The following is a 16,683-nucleotide window of genomic DNA, read 5'->3' as shown; positions in this document are numbered from 1 at the left end:
CAATCTCTTTGAAAGGAAGAGTAGTGCCTACACAGCAAGTTTACTTGTCAGACTCCTGCACGGGGAGATCAGCATGCCATATCTATACATGTCCTGCCTCAGGAGATCAGCATGCTACATATATATATATATATACACACATATATATATATATATATATATATATATACATATATATACATATATACGCACACACATACATATATTATACACACATATACATACATAACACAAATATCCCGCCTTCTTAGTGTCTTATAAGTTTGCTACCAAGTGCAAAGTTGAAAATAATCATAGATCACCCTAAAGGGGGGCGTCATAGATAGGGACTGACAAGAACAGAACTATAACCCCAGGAGGATTAAAGTACATATGATTAAATAATCACCAGTTATTTATATGGTGACAAGTTGGCCACTCACATTTGGAGTAAACCAGAGTGCCACAGGGAGAGTATACAAACTCCACACTGATGTGGGAAAGGTGGGAACCGAACCCACAACCTCCGCGCTGGGAGGCGGGAACGCCAACCACCACCCCATCTGAGCTACTATATATATATATATATATATACACATGTACATACAAGAAGGCCCCAGTTATGTATAGGGTTCATAACAGAAGCAATGCCGTAGGGAATTGCGACTATCATTATGTAAGCTGCAGAACTTGACTCTAGTCTATAGAGCCACCATTAATATATATATATGGATAAAGCTGACAGCTATTGGTAATCCCAGGCGGCTTCCCATCCGTGGAATATAGGTATATACCCACATACAAAACCCTAGGGACAGATGGTGTAAAGCGGAGTTATTGTATTAACTACCGCATCAGGAGAGACCAGCCTCCAATCGCAAACCTCTCTTATAAAATATGCTATGTACCAGACATAAAACTGATAACAGATCCTACCTCTACCTTTATGGTAAGGATAAGAAGCGATAGATATTTATCTCCAAACATGCATACCTACATACAAGATTAGTAGGTGACGATAATAATTTGAAAATAGAACATGAGCAATAGTAGAGCTATGGAAGGAATTGAGCCACAAGACAAAATTCACTCCAGACATGTATATATTTTAAAGCAGGGCTTAGTATAAAATACAAATACATACATGTGGCTTACCTCCACGCAGGGGAACTGCTCATGTGCCGCCTGTGGTCGTCATTCTGCTACGGCATAGGAAGCAGGATATTTTAGCAGCGTGCTATCCCAGACTATCCTGGGACCCTTCTGTTACTGGTTACTTACTTTAAAAGCGGGAATCAAAAAGACAACCTCCATGCTGTGAGGCAGCAATGCCAACCCCCACACCGGCAGTAACTAACTTCCTCTTGTATGTGCTGCTGAATGGAGCACCTAAAATATAATCTATATAGATGCACATATGCATACCTTCTAAGGTAAACACAGAAGGCTGGTGAGAACTAGAAGTTTTTAAAAACCAGCCTATAAGTTAGTATATGTGCTGCCACATATATGTATGGGAAGAGTACTGCCCCTCTATAAGGTGAGCCATAACCTGGGTATGGGACGCAATAATCTGCTAAACCTGGGTTAAGGGTATGCTATAACCATAAATTCTGGCAGCAGCACCAGAACAGTGACTAAGGTGAGCCAATGTAAAACAATGTTCATTTAGGCAGGGTAGCTAGTGCACCCTGAGGTAGCCTTCACAAGCAATTAGATTAAGCTATGCAACCTTTGTATAGAACCAAGGGGAAGCCTGACAGGGGGTAATACCAGTCATTTACTTTCATAACCGCATAATGCGGTGTTAAGCAAAAAGGGTATTGGGCTAGTTCCCATACTGCTAGCAACCAGCTATCTACTATAGCTAGCACTACTCCTGTCAAACAGTGACAGGCATCCCCTACCTTTTGCTATAGAGCTAATCTATCTGCTGAAGCGAGCACTGGTAGAACCGCGCTGCTCTCAGATGAGGGAGAGCACGGGCCAGACTATAGATGGCGCCGCTAACATGCATGACGCGCCCTTTCCATAATACCGGCTTTTATATATATGCGCGCCAAGGACCGCGCTGCTTGTCAGCGCTGCACTGCCTCCTGTAGAGGGACTCGTCTGGCTTCCGAAGCCGGCACCTTACACTGCTTGTGCAGATGGCGGGACCTCGCCTGTCAGCGCTGTACTGTTCAATGAGCAGCAGTGCGGCGTCTATCATTACTGTGTGATCTACTCACCCAGCATTACAACTCCTATATAGAGGAGGGAGGAGCAGGTGTCCTCAGTGACCGCCGCGGCATCACCGCGCTTTTGATGTTGCAGGGGCCGCGCTCCATCCCCTCCTTCAATTAAGAGGGTGATGGCTAGGAATAAGCCAGAGACCCTGACGCTGACTGTTGAGTGCAGCGGCGGGTCTCGTCAGCAGCTCCGACACCACCACGTGGCAGGTTGGAAGGAGCTGTGTATGACAAGCGCGCAGCACGCGCTGTCCCTAAGCCCAGCGTTTTGGCCCACCGCTCCAGCTAGTCAGGAGTGGTGGGATATACTTACAAACTGCTGCGGCCGGGTTGCTGGGCTGGGGGGGCAAATGAGGAAACCCGGACACAAACCGGTTTCAGTTGTGTCGGGTCCTCATGGAGTCTGATGACTCTGTTTAAAGTCCCCCCTCAGGGTCACCGGACACAGGCTGCAGTAGCCGTGTGGTGCCCTCCCGGCGGCTCCCACGTAGCAGGCAGACTGCCACAGTAAACAGTCTGCCTGTCCTCAATGCTTTAAATAAAAAGCTCTAAAAAAATAAAATAAAATAAATTATACTTAAAAAAGGCTGGAGACAGCCTGATGTGCTTCCGGCTCTCTCGGGCACATTCTAAAAACTGGGGCTGATGGGGCATAGAGGGGGAGGAGCCAGTCACACTTCTAGATTTTTTTTAAAGTGCCAGGCTCTACTCTACCACCGTCTATACCCCACTGTCTTGAACTCCAGTGTCCCCTAGTGGATGAAGGAGAAAGGGAGAATAAAACATATAAATAATACACAAGATAAAGCAAACAATGTACACACAGGCACTGCCAGAATCAGACTGGTGGTAAACAATACACATGCCCCTCAACTCCCCCTGAACCTCTCCAGTCACTTCCCTGCAACTGGGAGCTACAGAGAAGTGAACGGAGGGAGCTGCTGTTTGTCCAGTGCCAGCTTTAGCTGATCTACCTTTAGGTGGAGGCTCCTGAATAAGGAGCAAAGAAGTGTTTAATGTGCCTCCTGCCTTTCCAGGACACACTACATAAGTGGGTCCATGCGCCATCAGACACAATTGCTCTACAGTGCCAGAGTAAAGCATTTTCTCATAGGCTGCCTGTTCAGTCAGAGCTGAATACGGGCTGAACCTTCAAAACGATAGTGCAGTATCCAAACAGGTAGGGGAATCGGTATGATTTACCGCCGGTTAGAATCCCGACAGCGGCTGCCCGACTTGGGTGAAAATCCTGATCGTCCCTAGGTAAGTATTTACTAACCTAACCTCCCCCCCCCCCTAACCCTCCTTAGTGGTGCCTAACCCTAACATTCCCCCCAGTGCCTAAACCTAACCCCCCCTTCCCCGCCGCCTAAGCCTAAGTCCCCCTCGGGGGTGCCTAACCCTAACCCTCTCTCCCACTAGCCTAACCCTAACCTCCAGGGGAGGTGCCTAACCCTAAGTGCCCCCCGGGAGCCCTAAACATAACCCTCCCCCCCGCGGCTGTCCGCAGCGGCACCCGGCATCACTTCGATCGGGATGCCGGGCGCTGGTCTCCCGGCGTCGGTAAAATGACAGGCGTCTAGATTTAGATGCCTGTCATTTAACCCTCGCCGGCATAAAGCAGTCGGGAAGCCGGCCGTCGGGATTACGTCCGCCGGCTTCCCGACTGTATACCGTATGAATTAAGAACAATTTGAAAAACACCTATAATGCCGTAGCAGCACTGAAAAAAAGCACCCTTGTGCTGTGTCCCTGGGGAAAAGGGGATATAGGGAAATACACACACCACCCAATACCCTGATCGAAGAAACAGTAAACTACTTCATGTGATAAAGAGATTAAGGTATTTGTACCATCATGCTACAGTACTACAATATGTATCGAGTAAAGAAATAGAAGTGGCACATAACATGGCTATCAATGGTGCAGGGTTCAGGCACCTACAAAAGATATGAATACACCAAGTATCAATTGTGAAATAACGCACATCTGGGCTTAAAGTATAAAAACCATTTCAGCGCCTTGCCCAATTAGAAATCTACTTCATTGTCCCCTGCACACTGTTTGACATCAACAAGCAACTAAGCTTTATATTTCTCTGGTGAAACTTTCCACCAATCACCTGTGGACATTTATGTGAAACATTTGAATGGTTGCACCAGCCCACCCCCCTGCTAGTTATTAAATAATCTTACCGGATCACCACTCCTCGGTGCATGTAGATGTTGATAGAATGAGATCCAGTACTTCCACTCGATTCCCAGTAAGACTTTGTGTTTCCATCGGTTAGCTTGTTGGCACGATGTGGATTGGAGGAGACTTCAATCTTCTCCCAACATTTGTCTTCTTTAACTTCCACACTGGAGCCTGCACAGAAAGGATCTGATTACTGCTACAACAAAAACTGGAGGTATCATCTCTACACTAAATAAAGTAATAGCATTGGTTAAGCAAGAACAGATGTATTTAACGAAAAGAAAAATAGTCTAGTCAAGTAATAGGAAAACTAAAAGTTGATATAAGAGGGGCATCGAGAAGAATAGTTTATGAGGAGAAGGTGGGGGCACATCAAGATGAGTAGTTTGAGAAGATAGAGGAAAATAGAGAAGAATGGTTTAAGAAGGTGAAGGTATATTGAGAAGGATAACTTTAGAAAGTAGAGGCACAGCAACAAAAGAATAGTTTGAAAAAAGTGGAGGCACATCAAGAAGCATAGCATGAGAAAGTGGAGGATCATCGTGATGGACGGTTTCAAAATGTGGAGGAACTTCGAGAAGGGTAGTTTGAGAAGTGGATGCACACAGTGAATGGTATGTTGAAAAGGTGGGAGTCCCATGGAGAAGGGTAGCTTGAGAAAGTGGAGACCCATGGAGAAGGGTAACTTGAGAAATCAGAGGCGCTTCAAGAAGGGTAGCTTGAGAAGGTGGAGACACATCCAGAAGCATGGTTTGAGAAGGTGGAGGCACATCCAGAAGGATGGTTTAAGAAGGTGAAGGCACATCGAGAAGGTTAGCTTGAGAAAGTGGATGCACATGTAAAAAAGTGATGGTACGTAAAGAAGCATGGTTTGAAAAGATGGAGGCACATCCATAAGGATGGTTTAAATAGGTGGAGGCACAACCTGAAAGATGGTTTGTGAAAATAGATGCACATTAAGAAGGGTAGCTTGAGAAAGCAGAGGCACATCCAGAAGGATGGTTTGAGAAGGTGGAGGCACATCTAGAAGGATAGTTTGAGAAGGTTGTTGCACATCCAGAAGGAAAGTTTGAGATGGTGGACACACATCCAAAAGGATGGTTTGAGAAGGTGGACACACATCCAAAAGGCTGGTTTGAGAAGGTGGTGGCATATAAAGAAGTAAACATTGTAACGAAAATGAAGCGCTGGACTCATTTATTGAGTATTTTATTCTATTAACAATACATGTTAAGAATGGCTATATAAAGCAGGGCATTTCGGGAAACAGGTAAAAGGAAAAAAGGTATTGTTGCAAAAAAAAGCTCACTTTTATATCCTGCAGCAGAAAACGAGGTTGAATTGCAACCTGATTGGTTGCTAAAGGCGACAAGGAAGATGGTGGCAATAATTGTTGATGAGGGGGCTAAGGTCACTAATGAAATACTAAATAATGGGTAGGATCACGTTATATTTTTAGAACCTTGCAGTTGAGGGGTTATGTAGGCTACAATAAGATGGAGACACTTTGTGATCTGCTCTGCACTTAGGAGACTGAAGACATGACACTCACCTTGACATAGATTCCTCAGAAATACATCAAAGAAAGGAATGTTAATCTGCTGCTGACATCGCCTGTGTTCTTCTATCTGCCCCAGAACCATCTGATGGAGAAAAATACAAAGAGGTTACAGGACATACAATGCAGCTGAACCCAACACATTACTCAAATACTATGACTTCAAATAGCTGTTTACAAAATGGATGTTTAAGTTAACCAAAAAGCCCATTGGGGAATTTCAGTCTATGGGGTATATTTACTAAAGTGAGAGTTTTTAGAAGTGGAGATGTTGCCCATAGCAACCAATCGAATTCTACTTAACATTTATCTAGCACCTTCTAGAAGAGAATAGCTAGAATCTGATTGGTTGCTATGGGCAACATTCCCCTTCTAAAAACTCTCACTTTAGTAACTATACCCCTATATCCATTGTTGTGTTGGCCTCTCAGATTAACCACAAGTGATGCCAACTTGTACCGCTAAGAACGTATCACCAACGATTACACACTCACTTGGATGCAGCCAGCCAAGATGCTAGTGGCCATCTTCTGGTACAGATTGGCGTATTTTTCACAGTCCGTCAGCAGGTCTTTCAGCTCCGATGCCTGCAGGAGACTGGAGCTCTGCTTCTCCAACACTTTGCTTAGCATTTCCTTTGCACCAAGCCGGCACATGACAACGGCGCAATCTTTGTTTGTCGAAGCCAGGCGGTGCAGAAAACTCACCACTTCCTGCAGAACCTAGAATCAACATAACCCATGTATGACACATATAACAAGCTTCATTCATATTTTTATATGCCTAAAAGCCCACCTCCCCCTCAGCTCACATCACCCCCATCTCACTTCTTGGTCACTGCTGGTGCTTCCGAGAGAAGTCAGACACGGTTCAATACTTTTGTGCCAGGGTAGAGCGTCTTCTTGGTAGAAATCAAGACACTTATTCAGTATTCTGGTAATAAATAGATACATTTTGTTTAGAGCAGAAACGATAGTTTGGTCCACTTCTAGAACAAACTATTAGTTCAGACACTGCTCCTGAGCCAAATAGCATTCTCCCAACCTATAGAGGCCATGGACTCGCCCAGTATGAAGTTCTTGGATACAGCGACAACTGTACAAGTTAACTTTCACATAACATTTCATAAACTGAGTAGGTATACTGGAACTCTTTATGGCAAATGATGCAATTATTCTGTAATCAAAGCTGAAGCAGTAACTGCCACCTGTTTCTTTATTGAGAGACTTTAACACACAAAAGGAAACAAATATTGAGTGTGTGTGGGGGTGCAGGCATCGGAGCAATTACGGTAAGTCTATTTTTAAAGTGGCTATAATTTAAAAGGCAAAACATGGTCTATACCTGCATATACCAGGCTATTACATTTACCCCTCTATATTACAAAATATGTATATACTAAAGGAGTGAAATCACAAATTACATTTTTTTTTCCCATCAGATTAAAATTAAAAGTACCCATTCAACTCATTAGGTATTAGTGGTGTTCACATTCACCAAGAGGACATGCAAAACATCACTCCACAGGCAAATATTTATAGACTGTAATATCAAATCAAGCTAACAAGTCCACCTAATATTAGTCTCGTTGACAGGAGTCGCACCACAGGCACTGGAAACGCCTCTAACTCCACCACTGCCCCCTCTACCTTGCAGTCATAGGAAACCAGGGAAGTCCATTGTTATTATAAGAGGCACTGGCAGGTTATTTGCTGAACTACTGCATGAGGCACAACTGGGTGGAAGCCCTTTGCTTGGTGTAACTTATTTATCCAGGTGTTTCCATGTACTTGTCCACTAACCATATACACACATATTGTTGAATAACAGCTTACATGAACACTATTACAACTAGACTAAAAGATGTTGCAATGGTTTAAAAAAAAAAAAAAAAAACTTTTCTGTTTATTTCTATGGTTTTGTTGAATAAGATTGTATTCCAAGCCAAAATAGCTGTGTTTGTGGGCATATTATAGACTATAATAATATGGAACGTTGGTCACATTGGCCGACGTACAATCTGATATTTATTACAAGCTCCCTCTTTACAAACTCTTTATAAACCAAATGTTCCTCCAAGTTTTTTTTTTTGCGGAAAAACTAACAAAATAGCCCGATTCTATTATAGGTCTTTCCAAGGTCACCCCCCCACCAGAAGACCTGTTTGGACCTGTTCTATACTATACATGTCAGAGTGTTGTTCTAATTAAGCACTGTTATGACTTACAGAAACTGTGCATAATAAAATAATATTCTTCTTCTTTGATGGACAATAATAAAATGTCATTTGGTTCCCTGGGCTAGGAGTTTCTGATCTTTCCCTGTCCGCCATGTACAACGTGCAAAATACTTGCAGGCCGCTGCCCAGCATACGCACCTGTACACTGAGAGCTGGAGGGCTTTTTCACTTCTGAGCTGTTCCAGAATGGAGAGAAGCAGCAGGAAGAAGTCAGGATCTGTGAGAAGCTGAGAGACATCGCAACGCAGAGAGGAGACATCATCACAAACACATCGTTCTAGAGAGGGCAGCAGCTCCCGACACATCTGCCCGTCCTTCAGACCGCTCAACAAAGCCGGCAAGTCCATTTCCTCGAGGGTCAGCACTGGAGTATTCTCTGAAAGAGACAACAAGCACTCAATACTAAAACGTATAGAGCAGGCACTAAAAGAAAGAAAACTAAACACAGAATGCGCTGACATCGTACTTAATACTCTTTGGAGAAGCAGAGAGATACAGAAGTGTCAAGTACCTCCTGAATTGGATAGACCAAACAAGTACTCGGTGCACAAGTGTCATCTCCAATCTGGTTTCTGCCCCCTCGACTCTACCTTCCTTCTCACCACCAATGCCAACGATCACTTATCAATTCCATTCTCGTCTTCTTAGATCTGATACTGTTATCACCAATACCACCTCTCTTCCACTGACCTCTCTACCACCATCCTCTCAAGCATCTCACCCTTTATGTCCTGAAGCTTTCTAGAATTAAACAGTTACAAAACTGAACTCCTTGTTTTGCCCCCATCCAAAGCTACCTCTTCCCTCATCTGCTATTTCTGTTAATAACATCTACACCGCTGCGTCCTCTAATTCCACTGCGTGGATGTCATCCTTAACTCCTCACATTTAAATTATCTTTCACTCTATTTTCCACCTCAATAACATTTCTAGGATCCAGCCCTTTCATACCCCTGGTGCCACCAAAACTCTTATTCATGTACTTATCTCCTGCCTCAACTACAGTAACTTCCTCCTTTCTGGACTTCCCTAAACTCACCTTTCCCCACTTCAATTTATCCTGAACCCAGCTACTCATTCCTCTCCAAACAGCTTTACTATCTCCCTGTCCCCCTTAAAATACAATTCAAACTCTCACCCTGATATGCAAATCAATCAATCAATCAATCAATCAATCCTCCCCTCCTACATATCCAACCTCATTCCTCTCAACACTCCTTCCTGCTCTTCCACTGACCTCAGCCCCACCCTGGTTACCTCCACTCTCCCGTTAGGCCTATTGAGGCCACTTGTGCTCCTGGTGTTTTGTCACCAAGTCCTCATAAGTGACTGTACACTGTATGCTCACCTTAAGTTACAGGGCTCATTGAGTGCCAGACTCCCTGCCACTCATAGCCCTCCAAGATAGTACATTGCCCTACCTAGTTTGTTGTTTTATTGCTGTGTATTGTTCTTATGATATGTCAACTTACATTGTATTGTACCTCCGATATATCAAGTACACTGTTACTTTGTATTTTCCTAGTACGGTGCGGTAGACACTTTGTGACACCTTACAAAATAAAAAAATAATCTGAAGAACGCAGTAAGAAGCCTAGAATGAACAGGAGCAAAGTATTCCCTATAGGTGTCAGGCAATGAGTGGGGAACAGAGTTGACAATTACTGTTATAGCTGTGGAACATATGTGCCTGTCCTGAAGATCTGAACTAAAGATCTAGGAGGAGGTTAACGCTGTATGCAATGTAGCAGGAAGCGTTTTGGCGTCTAAAGAAAGCAAGCAACATTTGTTATTTGTGATCCCCTATACCATTTGGAGCCAAAAGGAGAGGTTGTGCCTATTTAGGTCTTTTGACTTTGTTCTTTGGGAACAACACTGTACGTAGATCTGCATTCTATCTACCCATTGATGGATTAATGCATGAGCCATGCCATGCTAAAAAGGTGAAATATTCTTTTATGGACAAATTCCAATAGCTACCTATAAGACTAATAGCTGTGGGATGGTCATGCCTCTAAGAGCTGCAGGAATTACTTTAGCACTTATATATCATTCCATTTACTAAGTATTACACAAACGGAGACAAGGAGAAAGGGAGAGTGGATAGTAAATCACACAGGGCAAGCACAGAATTTCATAGGCTGTAATGACGCTACATAGCTCAGCTAGAACTCCCGAGTAATAAAAAGCTTAAAAAGGTCAATTGTTATCTACAGAATGGCACCTGTGGTCCATGGTACAGGGTATTTTAATTTGTAAACAGATATGGAGCTTGGAAACACTGTGATGTGCATAAAGCCTCAGAGGCATTACCCATCCTCAACCCTCTTACTCTGCTTAACCACGCAACAGCGCCACTTCCAGTTTCCTATTCTGTGCCACAGTAGATATTGGATTTAAGTCTCCCTGAGTGGACACTGCTGCACCGGAACTATTCTGTACTGCTAAATTGATGCTTTCAAGCCTGACTTGGACCTAACCTTCACTATGAGTGATTGCTGAATAGCTATTACTTTCTTGGGTCAGCATGTTCACCAGGTTAGTAATCAGCGTCCAGCTGTCTCAGTAATTTTGGACATCTCAGAACAAATGGAGAAGGCAATGGTGGCACAAGATCACGTAATCTAATATGTGCAGAGTCTGCCCCCATACACTACTCTATGTTACTAGATCTGCACCTCCACATTTCTACAATTCTTTCTGATCCGCTGACCGATCTACTCATATTTGGCTTGTTTTGTACATTAGCCTACAGTCAGTCTGGGGGATTTTGTAACTCGCTCATTAACCACTTGCCTGGTACTAACACATGAGATGCAACTGCAGCCAGGAGTGCATCACCTGACCAAGTCGCATCTCATGAGTCAGTGCCGTCCTGCTGAGTCTCCCATGTGCAGAATGGATTTCTTCCTCCTGTTCAGGCCCAAAGAGTGATGCTGCAGTCTGTAACCGCCAACATCACTCTCAAAATCACATCCGAGAATGCCGTGCAAACAGCACTCTGGGGCGCAAGCACCTAAGCCAAAAAGGCGCAAGGAGGGAAACTTAGTTGCCCACCAAGCACAAATATGCCGATCTCCCAGTGTGCAGAGATCAGCTGCAGCAGGGGAGACTGATGATCAGTCCACCCTGCCCCACGCTCCACTCTCCAACAAGATGAGGCCATGCCACGATGGAGGGAGATGGTGGAATAAAAGGGGAGGGTAATCTTCTGGCACTGGGAGGCGAAAGGGGAGGGTCATGCTGTTCCACAAAATATTTTTTTGGCTGGGGGGGGAATATGTTAAAAATACATATATAGTGACACATGGGAAGGTGAGGGAACTAAACTGGGGGCCCACTGACACTGGGATCCATTACCACTAGGGCGGTGGGGTTTGATAATGCTGGAGATTCTTTTGCAACTGGGGGGGGGCTATTTGTGTTGGGCTGGTGGGAAGTGATCACAATGGGGGCATATGGACATGGAGGGGTTTGCAATAATTTTTTTTTTTTTAAATATCTATACATAGTAAAAAAATAAAATAAAGTCCCTGGTAGGTGTCTGTCTGTTTGTTCGGGCTAATCTCGAGTACCACTGGAAAGATTTTGATGCAATTTTCACTATTCTATAGAGCATTTGGCAATGAAGGTTTAGGCATATGACACAATAATGTATGACAAAAGGGAGCCAAGCAGTGATGATTTTAGTGAAGCAAGTCAATTAAAAAATGGACGTCTGAGCATTTTCTTGACTTACGCTGCCTGAACCGTTAAAGATCTATCACAACGATGGACTTTATTTTATACCATGTATAGATGGATACGTATTATCCAATTTCTCCAGAAAAATTAATGTAAACCCTGTTTACCGATACAAATTTCAGTTTTTTCCCATTCCCATCTAATTTATGTGAAATACAATTCTTTAATTTCAAATTCCAATTCCCGATAAGAGTCTACTTTGGCATGGCAATAAATAAAGTACAGGGACAGACAGTTAACGTGGCTGGAGTTGACCTAAGTGGAGTTTTTCTCATGGACAACTTTATGTGGCCTTTTGAGTGTCACATTAATAATAAATCTTTTCGTGTTGACATGAGGAGGAAAAACGACTGTCTACGAAACAATTTTATAATACCTCAGTTAAAAAAAAAAAAAAAAAACTATCGCCGTAAAATCAAAATTGCTCCCATGCGAAACCGTAGGCGATTCGCTAGTTGAAATATTTAAAAAAAAAATTAGGATATGGTTATGTGGTCTGCGCTAAGTATGGAAAGCAGCTCCTATAAATTATGGTAATTGTAGGTATATTAGAGAGCGCTCCTAATGTGCAAATAGTGTAATGGGGCACATCCACTAGATGATCTACTCCCTGTCCAATCTCTAAACGATTTTCCCTTAATTTTTTCCCTTGAAATTTTATCTTTCAGACTGAACGATTTGCAAACTATCTTTAATAGATCAAGTGAAATTGACCTGCATGTTCAGTCGACTGACGAGACGATCAAACGACCTGCGGGAGCGCGCATCATTGATCGTTAACGACCAAACACTGCACGATTTCTAAACGATTTTTAAAAGACGTCGTTATCGTTCGATCGCCTGCTAAAATCGTGTAGTGGATGCCCCCCTTTAAGAGTAAAATGGCAGTAAGATTGTACCCTCAGAATTAGAAATAATATAAAAATAATAAAGATAACATTAGAAATAAAAAAATGGAAAATAAACTAAGTAAAAAAAATATAAAGATAAAAAGAAGAATAAAATAAAAGAACATCATCAAGGTGATAACAGGTATAAAATAATATAAATATTATAAATATTAGGGCAATGCTGAAAAAGAAAATTAAAAGTCAAAGTTGTGGTAATACCACTTATGTTTATAGCTCTTTAGCGTGTATTTGTGGAGCCGGGCAGCGGGGCATGTAGATGGAACGTGCTTTGAGGAAGATGTCACTTGCTCGATGTATGGAGACACTGGGAGCTTCTAACAAACTGGCCCTGGCAGTAGTCACTTCTTTCTCCTCTCAGATGTACAGCGTTGTCCCGCGTCCCCGTCTTACGTCCACCGAAAGTGGTCATGTTTTCACTTCCGGTTCGATGTACACCGGCTTGCCCACCAACTAACGCGTTTCATGCAATGATGCACTTTGTCAAGGATGGTTTACCTTGTGGGTGGTTCCCACAATAATATGATAAAAAAATATGAAAAAAGAAATATGTAAAATAAAAATATCTATATTTAATATTTTAGTTTTTATGAGTTCAAAGGGGTGTAAAATATGAGCTAATGAAAGTGATGATAAAAATGATATAAAAAGTATAAAAATATAAAATAGGACAAATATGTTATGTAACTGAATAATGAGTCTGGGAAATCTGAACCTTATAAAAAGTGTGAATTACAGGAAGGCATTGAGCTCAATATCTATATTTAGACCTCTAGGTCTCAAGGTGTTGAGTTCGTATATCCATTTGGTTTCGAGCTACGTTATTTCTGTGACTAGGTTGCACCCTCTCCAATGTGGGGTCACTTTCTGAATTGCAACAAATTTCAGTCAATTTGTGTTCTTATCATGTACATCGGAGAAATGTTTGGACACACTGTGTGTGGGGAGTCCTTTTTTTATATGTTATAGATGTGCTCAGCTAAGCGTATTTTCATTTTTCTTTTTGTTTGTCCTACATATTGAAGGCTGTAGGAACACTCCAAGAGATATATTACTCCTTCGGTTTCGCAGGTGATTTCTTGGCGGATTTCATATTGTTTATTAGTTTGGTTGCATTTGAATTTGGAAGTGTTATTTGTTGTCTTGTTTGTTGTTTTACATCCCTTGCACCTGAGGCAATTGTGGAATCCTTTAGATTAATTTCTTGTTGTTCTTTCAGCATTGTCTATAGGGATGAAGCTAGATGTGAGTTCTTGTCTTAAATTTTTGGCCTGTTTGTATATTTTTGGTTTTGGTGGAATGATGGACTTTAAATCTTAGTCTAACATTAAGATATGCCAATGTGTTCTTAAAAATTCCTCAATATGATCATGATTGGAGCTAAATTTTGTAATGAAAGCTGTGCATTGTTTTCCTTTGTTCGCCTGTTTCGGTTTATATTTTATCATGTCAGTCCTGTTCAGGTTGCCGATTTTCTCAATTGTTTTCTAGCAGTTGTTGTTGTAGCCCTTTTTTTATGATTTTTTCTTTATTTCTTGACTTTGTACCTTCAATGTTTCTTCACGTGTGCAGTTCCCTTTTATTCTTCATAGCTGTACACCTGGTATATTGTTCAGCCATTTTCTATGATGATTACTGCTGTATGGTAAGATGTTGTTTCCGTCAACTTCCTTTGTGTAAGTCTTTGTGGTTATTTCATTGTTTGTTGTTATGTTGAGCTCTAAATCGAGGAAGATTACTCTTTCTTTGCTTTTTATTGTTGTAAATTTGAGGGCTGTGTCGTTTTCATTCATTTATTTTGAGAAGTCATGCAGGTCTTCTTGTGATCCTTCCCATATGAAAAAGAGATCATCAACAGATCTGTGCCAGATTAGGTTCTCTCTGTATTTTTTTTTAGCCATATCTTATCACCCATTTGGATACAAAGAGGTTCGCATAACATGGTGCAAAGGCTGTTCCCATTGCTGTGCCTTTAATTTGGAGAAAGTAGTCACCACTGTACCAGAAGTAGTAGTTGTGTAATATATATTCTATTTGTTCCATAATTAAATTTATTTGTTTGTTTGGTAAATCCGTTTGTGTTGTAAGATAGTGTCTTGTACGTTCGCATCCCAGAGTATGGCTGATGCACGCATATAGTGATTTGACGTCACTGGTACAAAGTGTGTATGTATTTTTCCATTGTACAGTATGTTTTCTAGAATCTGTAGAATGTGTAATGTATCCTTTAAATAGCTTGTTTATGGACTATGGGTTGCAGGAAATGATCAATGTAGCGGGATAGGTTTGAAGTTATTGATCTAACTCCAAAGACAATAGGTCTGCCTGGTGGCTCTTTGATGTCCTTATGGATTTTGGGGAGGTGGTGGAAGGTGGGTATTTTGAGATTTTTTTATCAAGACGCATTCGTATTCTTTTTTGTGGATTATACCCATTTTTAAACCTTCATCTAGTTGTGCAGCAAGTTGTTCTTGAAATTTCTTGGTTAGGTCTTGTTGTAATTTTTTGTAGGTATCTGTATCTGATAGGAGTTTTTCATCTTCTCGTTCGTATTCAGATTTATCTAGGATTACTAATCCTCCTCCTCAATCTACATGCCCCGTTCCACAAATACACACTAAAGAGCTATAAACAAACTGACTTTTAATCTTCTTTTTCAGCATTGCCCTAATATTTATATTATTTTATACCTGTTATCACCTTGATTTTATTTTATCATTTTTTTATTATTTCTATTTTTCTAATTTATTTATATTTTTTTCCTTTATTTTCCATTTTTTTATTTCTAATTTAATCCTTATTTTTAATTCTGAGGGTACACTCTTACTGCCATTTAACACTTTACACTACAGTATTTGCACATTTACAAGCGCTCTCTAATAATACCTACAACATTTTTTTAAATACTTTTTATTCGTTATTAAAATAAAAAAAACGATAATTTCGGAGTAGTTTTCGCAAAAAATAAAATCAATCAATCAGTTAACAAGTGACAGCTAGACAACAATGTGGAAACCGTAAACAGCTAGGGACCACTGGAAACAATGCTTTACATCCAGAAAGTGCATTTTCATTTCATTGCTCTGGGCAAAGCAACTTCGTGATTTTCGCTCTATTTCAAATGTTTATTTGCATTAATCTCAGAAATCCTGATTAAATCCTACACTGTATCATTGCAACTAGATCAAATTTGACATCACTTTGTCCATATTGCCCGCTGACTACTCTCTTCTACACTAATGAACACTCAGAGACTTATTTTCTATTCTCATTACTAAATTGTAATATCCTCAACCTGTCACAAATAGAATTTGAGAGACTGTGTGTGTGTGTGTTAAAGTTGTTTATTAAACATTTTAAAATATTATACTTTCAAATAATAAAGTGAAATAAATACATATAATCAATACTCCGCTATATAAATACTCTTTATTTGCCAGAGATGGTGCGCCTGTTGCAGACGGCGTTAAGGACAGCATTTTCTGTGCACCCGTAAAAGTTCACTATACGATCACGTGTTCCCTGCTACTGAGAACAATATGCACAGTGCTCACTACATAGCAAAATGGATCCGTTAAGAGCATGTAGATGAAAAATAAAACAGCAAGAAGCTGAATAGTATGCCCCCTCCTAACTTACACTTCAGTTTCTGCGTGTCTGATGGGTGAGGCGATAATTAATGAAGAGGCAACCCCAATATGTACACTATCCAGATAAAGACATTAGGAATACAGAGGTGAGAAATAAAGCATTACATAATTACACTATCTTAAAAAAAAAAACGACAAGGTGAAAATAGATATTTAATAAATTAGATAAAAGATTTAG

At 41.2% G+C, this 16,683-nt stretch overlaps 1 protein-coding gene across 2 annotated transcripts in view; it reads right to left on the bottom strand.

Annotated features, from left to right (window-relative positions):
* Positions 1-16,683, bottom strand: part of CUL9 (cullin 9) — a 104,640-nt gene that overhangs the window by 51,578 nt on the left and 36,379 nt on the right. For both annotated transcript variants that reach the window (XM_088442986.1, XM_088442985.1), the window contains exons 11-15: positions 8,342-8,579; positions 6,792-6,897; positions 6,459-6,686; positions 5,959-6,049; positions 4,406-4,577 (exon numbers count right to left, since the gene is read on the bottom strand). In XM_088442986.1, the coding sequence (XP_088299112.1) occupies positions 4,406-4,577; positions 5,959-6,049; positions 6,459-6,686; positions 6,792-6,897; positions 8,342-8,579 (835 nt within the window). The remainder of the gene's footprint in view (positions 1-4,405; positions 4,578-5,958; positions 6,050-6,458; positions 6,687-6,791; positions 6,898-8,341; positions 8,580-16,683) is intronic.

The sequence above is a fragment of the Taudactylus pleione genome, unplaced genomic scaffold (assembly GCF_031769625.1).
Source record: "Taudactylus pleione unplaced genomic scaffold, aTauple2 ptg000320l, whole genome shotgun sequence".
Lineage (NCBI taxonomy): Eukaryota > Metazoa > Chordata > Amphibia > Anura > Myobatrachidae > Taudactylus > Taudactylus pleione.
This window is presented reverse-complemented; position numbering and strand designations above follow the sequence as displayed.